Genomic DNA, 11386 nt, shown 5'->3' with positions numbered 1-11386 from the left:
ATAGAATGGAATAACCATTTGATAGTCCTTTCACTATTTATACAGTTTTCAAAACAATACCAATTATTGATAGTAAGTAATAGGATATTTTACAATGTGATAAAAATAAATCAACTATTGGATTTAAATTACGAGTAAATCCTACAAGTTATTTTAAAATAATATTGTCTAAAAAAAAATTGTTTTGTGTTTATTTTTTACCCGACTGCCAAGGAGTGTTTATGTTATGTTTTTCGCGGGTAACATGCATGTATGTATGTATATTTGTAAATTGTTACCTCGTATCTTCCAAACGGCTCGATGGATTTCGACAATTAAGATATTATTCTATTCGTCTTAGAAATCCAAGGGTTGTTAGATAGGTTTTTTCTTCTATATTTTCAGTTTTTGGGCCATAAGCTTTTTTGCTGACGTCATCACACCAAAACTTTCATCCCCTTTTGTAACCTCCTTTAGGGTAAAATTTTCACCGACATTGACTGTCATATTTATTTGTATCTAATCAAAAGCTTAAAAAGGATTAGTTTCAAGCTTCTTTCTATTTATTTCAACCTTTTGAGCAATAAAAAGTAGCCTATGTCTTTCCTCAGCTCTAGACTATCTCTAGTCTACCAAATTTTATTTAAATCGGTTAGGTAGTTTAGGCGTGATTTCGCAACAGATAGACAGAGTTATTTTTAATTTAGAGATGCTACGTAGCTAAGCGGTTTAAATCGTTATCGACTTTAACCGTTTTGCAACTGAAGGTTGCGGGTTCAAATCCAGGCAGCGACAGTGTTAGCAATTATAATAATTGGGGTGGTAGAATTGATCAACAAAGTAAGCGACTCCACCCACATTATAAATTTAATTGTATTTATGGATGTGGTTTAGTAAATAAAGGTTAAAAAATAATAATGTGGGCGGCCTCTGTTATAGATGTATATGTCAGAAAAACGGAGGTTAAACCTCGTTATTATCAGAATTATTTTTAATATTCTGTAGAGGTCTTACATTAATTAATTTTGTTATATCCTTCTAGAAGAAAATTCTATTTATGCAGTTTTACAGCTAAACGTATCATACCTACGATTTTTAATCGGACATTGAACAACATATGTTTTTGTTTGAAAACACAAAAATAAAATTACTATGAAAAAATTTCTCTTACATTTAAATATTAAAACAATGAATTTATACGTCTAAGTAATTTATCGCTCGGCTGTCAAAACAATGCATTGTTTCATATTTTTTTAAATATTATAAATATGGTATTTTCAATACAATTATAAATGCCACTATGTCAGTGACCTCAATTATTATCAAATTAGCGTATTTAATACGAAAAATTTTCCTGACCTAAGACAATTTTTCCTAGATAAATCACAAAAATTAACAAAGGTTTTCCGTCAACATTTCTTCTAAAAAATATGTCAAAGTAAACAAGAGATTCACTAACTACGTGTATTTGTTTTCAAGTAAAGTAGAAAGCCTGTTATAGTGTATAAACTTTTTTTTTGCCCCCTCACGGGTAAATACGTGATACGAACCCAAGCCCCAATTGGCCTATGTTACTCATTTACGAACTCTACGTCCCTTTTTACGTTCTAAGCACGCTAGAAAAATTTCAGCTTAAACTATCATTTCAGATTTTCGTTTATGAGTTCTCGTGTTGACAAAAAGACAGACAGACAATCGAAAATGGAGTAATTAGGTGATTTTATGAACACCTATACCAAACTTTGATCGTGGCATCAAATTATTTAAGCGTTATAAACATACGCTTAGTATACTTTGATATATTTCATATATACATGGTATAATAAGCAAAAATCAATCAGTCAAAACTACTTTTGACCATTTTCATTGGGCAATAGTATTTTTGACGATTACTTCAGTCAAAAGTAACTATTGTCGAAAGCCTGCGTTCAAAAGTACTTTTGACTTATTTTCCCATTTAAAAGTCGTTTTGACCGGTTAAAAGTTATGACTATAACATACAATAAATAATTTAATTGACAAATACAAAATACAAAATTTAACTACATTTTTAATTTTACAAATCTATATGTTTAGTATTTGTGTGCAAAAAAAATTTTCCTCTTGCTCTTGCGTCTAAATGATATCCCATTAAAGCAAGTTCTGATCCATTGCATTTTCCTTGCTTGAAATTTTCCCAAGATGAACACGATGTTGCCACAAATTTTTCATCTATAATTGATTGATTGAAGTATATGGCTCCCATCAGATGACTACAACGAACTGAAAAAAAAATTATTAGTTTTTGACATGTTATGGTAAAATCTTACACATTAAACAACGATCAACGATCATTAATTGATTCATTAAAAAAATAATTATCCTATTTAACAATTGACTGAGTTAATTGTTAAAATACCATGTACAGACAGTGTTGATAACGCAAACGTTTGTTTTTTACATTATGTATACATATTTCAGCTTGATATCTCTTTTCGTTTTTTAGTTATCGTGTTGACAGATGGACAGACATGTGGACAACCGGAAATGGACATTTTAGATGATTTTATGAACACCTATACCAACATTTTGTTCGTAGCATCGATATTTTCAAGCGTTACACTTGGCACTAAAATTCAATAATATTTAAAATAATGTTATTGACTTACAGGGGCTACCTTCATTTCCACAAGCAGGTTGAATAGGCAATCCACCATTTGGGAAAAAATCAGCATGTCCAAGAGCTTTACGGAAACCTAACTTTCCACCACCTGTATGAATGATGTCAGTAAATATTGCATCATCTTTGTGCAATCTTTTATCATCTCTTAGTAAAACTGGCATTTCAAATACAGGTCCAGCAGGATCTAGTCCTGTAATACGCCCAACTTTTTTACCGGATTGTGCTTTTACTGTTTTGCCAACAAATCCACTGATGTGTGCACCCAAGGATATTCCGATAATGTGGATATCTTCAAGATGGATTTTTTTGTGTTTGTATAAAGCTATAAGTACTCGTCCGATCGCTGCGCCGATTTTACGTGCTTTAATACAAGCATATGGATAATCCAAAAATGCATATTTTTTTAAATCGGCAATTATCACATTAGAATTGCTAGCTTTAAGTATAGAATTTTTAGTGTCCATTGAAAAATAAGTATTGTTCCACTCGGATAACCATCCATTGATTAATATCTTAGTGGGGCCATTAATATTCATTGGGGCATCTTTAATATTCTCTAAGGTTAATAAGTAAGGTGTATCTGGACTTTTTTTCGTATATAAATATAAATGATATTGATCACTGAAAACGAATGGCTGACCACTTTGTAATTGTAACAATTCAGTATCATTTTCGTCTTTGTCCACCCATGATAAATCTTCAAAATTGTTTAAATCTTTTTTATCTAACTCATCAAATAATTCTTTAAATTCATTTACTGGTATTTCAAAAACTGGAAACGAACTCCCTGGAAAAAAACAAGTGTCTCTATTATAAAAGGTGTTTCATTTTAAATGAACCTTACATTTTGTTCCTAAAAGCTTACAGTTTTGAAAAGTTGATTCATTTGAATGTATATTACGCGAATCAATTGTTTCATTAATGAAGACATTTAAGGTGAAATGCGGGTTAGGTTAGGTTAGGTTCGAGTCTCTGTCCTGGGGTTGAACAAACTTAGTCCATAGGGTCTGTTGTGATATCGAAGATGGGTTGGCCCAGCCCCGGCCACTACTCTAAGAACCGTTATGAGCTATTTAAGAACAGCAGTAGTACTTTGACGTCAGTAGGACTTCAGGTCGGAGAACGAAAGGCTGGCTCAAGTGAGTTCAGACGAATCGATCAGATCTTAGGAAGTTGCTTATACACTATAGTTATCAAAGATATTTCTCTAATAAACGAAAATACAACCTATCATATTCCTCATATTTCATCATATTTCAGCATAATCATATTTTTTTAAATTTTTAATTTATATTTTTTATGTCCAAGTATTAATTCTACTCAAACGATTATTTTTCATTCGAATTAGTCAAAATGAGAAACTTAATTTAAAAACAAATGAAATTATATGTACTTACCAAAAATCATCAAATTTATAACTAAAAAAATTAATGCTGTTGAAAAATTTTTCTTCATTATTATTTTGTAAGAACTTTGGGATGTAAAATGTAAGAAATAATTGAATGTAGAATAAAAGTCTCAAATTATATATATATATTTTTCTTTCAACACAAAAGAATTAATTTTTGAAATCTGATGATTGCTTCCTATAACCTCTATATACATAGAATTCATAAGTTCTCAACTGATGTCACCCACAGCCTACGTTCTGTGCCTATCGCTCCCCCCAATTAATATACCTTTTTTTGGTATTTCATCCATAATAGGTAAAAATAGTTGGCTTGAGCCCAAATTTTTAGGCAGGATTTTTTTCATTCACATACAACATACTGTCAAAATTAGCAGGGATGATCCGTACCACAGAGGAATCTCTTTCAGAGACCCCCAAATTGCTTATGTCTTTTCGCTAAAATCGAGCCTGCCTATAATAAAGGTATTTCCACCCGCTTCAAAATCTCAAGCACCAACAAAGGAATGCTTTCGTCCACTTTCAGAAATACTGTTTGACACAGCGCAATGCCACCACCTAACGAATATAGGTACCTTTATAGGGAAATATAGAAAAATAATTGAAAAAATTAGGCTCAACCAGCTTAAAAGTGCAAGATTCCAAGTTGATTCAAAGCTTTCTTGGATTTTCTTCTCATATGAGAAATAAATTTTGCGGTTTTAAAATGGAATAACACATAACATAACACAAGTTTTCCATCCCCTTATGTCGAAAACCCGACTTTTTTTATTTACCAAAAATAAATCAATGACTGGCTTCAAAAAAAAAAAAAAAAACTAATGGAGTGTTTTTCAATTTAAACCTTCTTCAAATAGTTTTCGAGTTGATTTAAATAAGTATAAAAAAGACAAATCGGTAAATTAAAAATAATTCTAGTCATCTTTTTCGGAACAGATTAAAAGTATATTTTGATTCTGCTAAATCTACTTGTGGGTGGTGGGTCAAAAAAATTCCACTCTTATTTAGTTTTACATAATAACAGTTATTATGCTTAATGAGTGTGTGAAATTTGAATGATTTACTTCTTTTCATTTGGCATAAATTGCATCTCTTTCATACTTAACACTTTTTGTATGGAAAACCTCTATATTGTTGAGTATATAGAGGTAACAAATAATGAGATAAGTTGATGTAGTAAAAATGCATTTTTTTTATTAGCTTTATATCTTTAAATCAGATTGCCTTAGGTCAGGGACCATTATGTTGTATGTTATGCCTTTATTTACAAAAAAATTAGGGTTACTGGCATTAGTGGCATTGCACTTATATTCGCATTCAAAATATTATATTTAAATTAATATAAATGAAACAATACATTGCTTTATCAGGCCAGCCATAAATTTCTTACAATGTCAGACCTGCTATTGTTTTGTTTATATTTTTTTGTTATAATAAACTTAGATTAGATTGCCTACGATAACTTTTTACTTGACCCATGCAGATTTGATTCACTTTCCTAATGCTCATAATGTGCGAGTGCTTACGGGTTCAAGGACAAAAAAAAAGGTTTAATACGTAGAAATTATTTTTTATTGTTATTTTTATAAATACATTTGATACAAATATATGTATAATAATATTGAACTTGTAATGCCTATGTTTATAATTATATTAAAAAATAAATAAATAAAACAAAAAATAAGGCGAATTCTTAACCTTAATTTAAATACTAAATTTTAACCTAAGGCATGAGGTGATATTTCATTTGTATATAAATAATAGTTTCCTCTCGCTTTTGTTACATCTAAATGATGTCCCATTGATACACGTTCTGATCCATCACATTTTCCTGCTTTAAAATTTTTCCAAGACGAACATGGCGTTGCAAGAAATTTATCCGAATGTATAGATTCATGGAATAATATACATGCCATTGTATGACTACAGCCAACTGAAATGAAATAAGCGTAATATTAGTTAAAATATGATGACTATAAAAAATTATGTAAAATTTAAATTTCGAAATTTTAAACGGTCAAAAATTTGATCTCCCCTTTATTTTTGCAAATATAAAAATAAATAAATAATAAATAATGAGGTTTTAGCCTCTTTTTTTCAGATATCTATCTATAACAGTGGCCACCCACATCACTAGTTTTTTTAATCCTTAAAAAATAAAAATATAAAATAAAAAGAAAGCTATTTTTTTAATTTCTAGTAGTTAACTATTTGAACTTTGCCAATGATGTTACAGTAGTTTATCATTGGTTTTCAATTGAATCGGCTACGGTTATCTAAAAACTGTACCTATAAAATAAAGTGCGAGAGGGTCGTAGAGCACCTAGTAGGAACTATGTTCCTTTCAAGGACAAAGAATGAATGACAATCAAATTGTATTTAATAATTGATTTTCAAATTTTTTGATTCTTTTTTATTCTAGGTGTTCTGACACGCACGTTATTCTAAAGGAAATCTCATTAAACTAGGGTCTTTTATTATTTTTGACTTACATGGGAATATTTCTCTGCCACACCCAGGTTGAATGGGTAATCCACTATTTGGGAAAAAATCAGCATGTCCAAGAGCTTTACGGAAACCTAGGCTTCCACCTCCAGTGTGAATAATATCAGTAAACAAAGCATCATCTTTGTGTAATCTTTTTTTATCTTCAAGTAAAACTGGTATTTCAAATATGGGTCCAGCAGGATCAAGTCCAGTTATACGACCAACTTTTCCACCAGATTGTTCTTTCACAGTTTTTCCAACAAATCCACTGACATGTCCGCCTAATGATACTCCAAAAAGGTGGATATCGTCTAGATGGATTTTATTGTGTTCGTATAAAGATACAAGTACTTGTCCTATATAAGCACCCACTTTACGTGCTTTAACGCAGGCAGTAGGATAATCCAAAAATGCATATTTTTTATAATCAACAATAATTACATTATAATCACCAGTCTTAAAGAATGAATTTTTGGCGGCAATTGAGTAAGTGTTATTCCCTTCAGACAACCATCCATGGATTAATATTTTAGTTGGGTGATTAACGTTAATTGGCGCTTCTTTACTATTCTCTAAATTTAATAAATAAGCTGTATCTGGATTTTTCTTCACAAATAAATATAAACCAACATGATCTTTTATTGCAAATGGCTCATCGTTTTGTAAATTAAACAATACTGAATCGTTTTCGTCTTTGTTCACCCAAGATAAATCATTAAAATTATTCAAGTCGTTGGCATCTATCTGATCAAACAATTCTTTATACTCTATCCACTTTTGTGGTATTGTTGATTCTTCAATTGGAAAAGAATTAACTGAAATAAAACAATCACAATAATTAACATCATTGGGTGGATTTTATTTTACTGAAAAATTAAACTAGTTTATTCATTTTTTTAAACTTGCGTGTAAGTTTTAATGCTTTGTATAATTCCTGGATTTTAAAAATATATATATATATATATATATATATATATATATATATATATATATATATATATAATAATTTAATCAAATTATACTATAAGGAGGAATTTTTGTTGATTTCGTTCGAGTTGAGACATAGATACCACGATACTCGAAATATAATTTTATTTCGAGTATGGTGGAATTTATTTCAATAACCAAATTATACTGTCTTTACTCATATTGTATCATAAGTATCATATTGTAAATTTTAATTTCGATTCACAGAAATAAAGAGAAAAGATCAAAATTAAACAAAAACAAAAATAGAAACAAAAAATCTTCTTCAACATCAGCGATTCGAACGAAGCGAATAAAATTACTAAGCAACTTAATGAGGAAAATCATACAAGAGATACAGGGATATATGAATATAGTATTAGCGATGTATGATTTTAGTGTAATTACATACTTGCATTCGTTCAATCAAGTTAAAAAAAATTATAGTTTGGAGAACAACTTAACCGCTTACTGAAGGATCTAATAGACTATTAGGCACCAGTGGCAGACCTTTGGGAAAACTATTTTTGGCTATGTTTAAATAACTACCAACTTAATATCCGATTCTAAAAACTAATACGAAATAATCGATTTTCCCCCAATGGCTAACATTTGAGGTGAAAACTCAAATTTTTAAATTTTTTGAAATTTCAAACATATCTCTCTACAAGAGAGAAAAAATGGTGTAAAAAATTATAAGTTAAAAGTGTGTATTCTGTATTACCATCAATAACTTTTGGCGACAAAAAACTTTTACAGGAATGAATAAAAAACACATTTTATAAAGAAAGGATTTGAATACTAAAAGGTACAAACTTTTAAATGAGCGTAATTTACATTCGATTATTTCTAGCGGAATAAAAAGCTGTAGAAAATTTTGAAAAATACTCATTTTAGACAAAATTTGAATTAGGGAGTAATTTAAGTATTATGTAATCAAATTTTCAATGATTTTTGACATCCCCTTATATAAGAAAAAATAGGAAAATTATGATCTCTCTCTTCTTCTAAAAATAATAGACCATAAGCAATTTTTCTACACTTTCTATTAAATATAACAATTTTCCGACTCATTTATTTAATTTTAGTAAGTGTGTGAAAAGAAATTCGATATACTATAAAAAAATAATATTAAATAAAACGATTATTAATTTATTAATTATAAATATTGTCTTGAAATTAATTTTATTACATTATAATTTTTTATCTTGTTTCTTGGCATCAACAAAAAAACATACCTTCCCCCAAGCGAAATAAATCATAATTAATTTACGTACCATAAATAATTAAATTCACACACAACAAACTTATTGCTGCTATAGTCTTCATTATAATTTTTTACTAAGATTAAACTTCGATTTATGATGAATGTATTAATTGTAATGAACACGCTACAAATTTTTGACTATTTATACTACTTCCAAAATATTGTAAAATATTTATAAAAAATTGTTGTTCTATAAGTTTTAAATAGAGATAATCGAAATAGATAAAAAATTAATTGCGATTAATTTGAGGATAAACATCTATTGTTAATTATTTAAAAAATATTATTATTTAATATTATAGAGTGATCCAAAAAAATAAAATATATTTGCATCCGTTTCTTGTACGGATAAATTCCTCTGTTTAATGTTTAATGTAAAAATTAAATATCGAGAGTTTTGTTTAAGTTAGCTCAACAAAATTTTTGCAGGTATTTTTCAATTTGTTATACGACCACTTCAGTATGTCTTTTGCGTTTCGGTTACCCGTGAAAAGATGAGCCTATTCTTACTCTGCCACAAAAATTTGGAAGTTTATCAACTATCAAGGGAAAAAAAGTATAGTAGGCAATAACACAACAAATGTTTATCGTTTTAAAAATATAATTTATTATTACGAATAAAAAAAAAGTGTGTTTGATGATGTTTTTATTTATTTCAGGTAGGTACCTACTCCTTAACCTATATGTAATAAAAAAGGACGAGAGGCGTCGTGGAACACCCGGTAAGAACTATCAAATAACATGAACAATGAAGGAATGATAAAAAATTGCATTTAATAAATTTTTTTCAAGTTTTCGTTTATCAAGTTATTAAAATAGACTTTTTCTTAATAATTATTATTATAAAATATAAACAAATCATTAAATTAATCAAGTTTTAAAAATTTAATCTCAAACGTCACCCATGAACAGTAATATGAAGTTTCCAAAGATCAGAATCACTTAGGTGTCTTTTTTTTTTATTAGAAAAAGTTTTAGTTTCCCAGGTGTTTTTTGGTACACTTTTTTTGGTTTAACCCCCTCGCAAGCAAACAAGCACAAGCAAATCAAAACGATGACGTTCGATAAGGAGCATAGCTCCAAAAAAAAAAACACTTTTTGAGCAGTTAAAATTGATATTTGAAAGTATGTTATATAAATATATTGATTTAAGCAAAAAAAAGTGATTTTTTCACAAACTCTTAAATTTTTATTATTACCAAAAGCCATAGTAAAATTTACAAATTTTTGTTAGTGTACAAAAAAGCACATACTATGAACACATAAGATATAATAGTGAGTAGTTTTGGCAAAAGTTTCGGCAAATGAATTTTGATTTTACTATTCTGACTCCTAAAAAATTATTCTAATAATCGCTTTGGGCATAGTTACGTCATTATCTCTATATACTACAAAATAAAAATAAAAAACAAAATGTATAATCTATTTTTAATTATTTTTAAGACTAATTAATGTTCTCTACAATTTGTAATGCAAGAAAAGAGTATCCCATAATTTTTTAATACCCAAAGGCATTTTGCTAGAATATGAAATATTTTTTCAAAACCCGTATGCTATAGTAATATTATATTATGTGTTTAGTTTTGAAGCAGATTGATTCAAGGACACTGATACTCACTTGAAAATATTTTTGCGGAAATCATAACAAATTTCGCCGAAAATTAATTTATATACAATGTTATTAACATATTCATAATTAATCCATATTAATTACTATAATTGTACAATCTAGTAGTCACATAATAGATAACGGAATAATTTTAGTAATTCATCGGATTATATTAATAGAAATTATTTATTTATAGTTGTATTAATTTGATTTGAATAATTTTATAGGAATTTAAAGGAATTGAAAATTTTTTCTAACATTGTTTGTCATTTTTTATAATATTGTTACTTTCTAGGTTCGAATAATTAATAAAACAAATACTCTATATTATTTCATTCGTCCGTTCTGCAATCAATCTTCAATCAATGGATTACTAGAACTCTCATCAATTGGTCTGATGCAACACCCAGCTAAACAAGAAAACAAGATCTTAAAACGTCAAAAAATGCGTCCCTAGGAATCTCTCCAAACTAAACAGATTTCTTGAAACATGGCTAACACTCTCTATCAAGTTATCTTTCACACATCAAAAATTAAATCAAACTCACAGCGAAAAACACAGATACAAATGTCAAACTTAAAACACCCTTCTTTTTGCACCGGAGCTAATAAATTAAATCACACATACGATTTTTTAAAAATATGGCATGTTTGCCATTGATTTTGTACTTCTATTTTTATATAGTATATAGTAATAAAGAGGCTCTGTTTTCCACCCAAAAAAAATTTGTACTTAGTTCGAGTGTCTTACGAAATACTTTCCCTTGAGATAACTAAATTATGGCTCTAATCGACTCGCTCACAGATTTTCGTAAATTATTTCAATTATCATTAAATATTCATTTAAAGGGCTAGTTTATAAAACTACTCGCCTTCGTCAATAGGATTCTTACTTTTAATTTTTGGGGAAACAAATTATACTCTTTGTACCAAATTCAACAAGAAATACGTACTATATTTGAAATATCACCAGCATATTTTTGTTTTAGAATTTGATGAAACTTAGTA

At 28.6% G+C, this 11386-nt stretch overlaps 1 protein-coding gene across 1 annotated transcript; it reads right to left on the bottom strand.

Annotated features, from left to right (window-relative positions):
* Nucleotides 1–5739: 5739 nt before the first annotated feature.
* On the bottom strand, nucleotides 5740–8876 carry LOC123293467 (lipase member H-like). The gene is made up of 3 exons (XM_044874306.1): nucleotides 8780–8876; nucleotides 6542–7351; nucleotides 5740–5982 (listed from the first exon to the last, which is right to left on the bottom strand). Exons 1-3 carry the CDS (start codon nucleotides 8829–8831, stop codon nucleotides 5768–5770), a joined length of 1077 nt encoding a protein of 358 aa, XP_044730241.1. The 5' UTR covers nucleotides 8832–8876; the 3' UTR covers nucleotides 5740–5767.
* Nucleotides 8877–11386: the final 2510 nt, after the last annotated feature.

The sequence above is a fragment of the Chrysoperla carnea genome, chromosome 2 (genome assembly GCF_905475395.1).
Source record: "Chrysoperla carnea chromosome 2, inChrCarn1.1, whole genome shotgun sequence".
NCBI classification, from domain to species: Eukaryota; Metazoa; Arthropoda; class Insecta; order Neuroptera; family Chrysopidae; genus Chrysoperla; species Chrysoperla carnea.
This window is presented reverse-complemented; position numbering and strand designations above follow the sequence as displayed.

What these genes read in the sequence shown, in the direction of transcription:
- LOC123293467 (XM_044874306.1), bottom strand. Translation starts at nt 8,831, where the DNA reads ATGAAGACTATAGCAGCAATAAGTTTGTTGTGTGTGAATTTAATTATT. An exon ending in TGTGAATTTAATTATTTATG is followed by an intron (nt 7,352 to 8,779) that starts GTACGTAAATTA and finishes GTTTTATTTCAG; the next exon opens with TTAATTCTTTTCCAATTGAA. An exon ending in TGGCAGAGAAATATTCCCAT is followed by an intron (nt 5,983 to 6,541) that starts GTAAGTCAAAAA and finishes ATTTCATTTCAG; the next exon opens with TTGGCTGTAGTCATACAATG.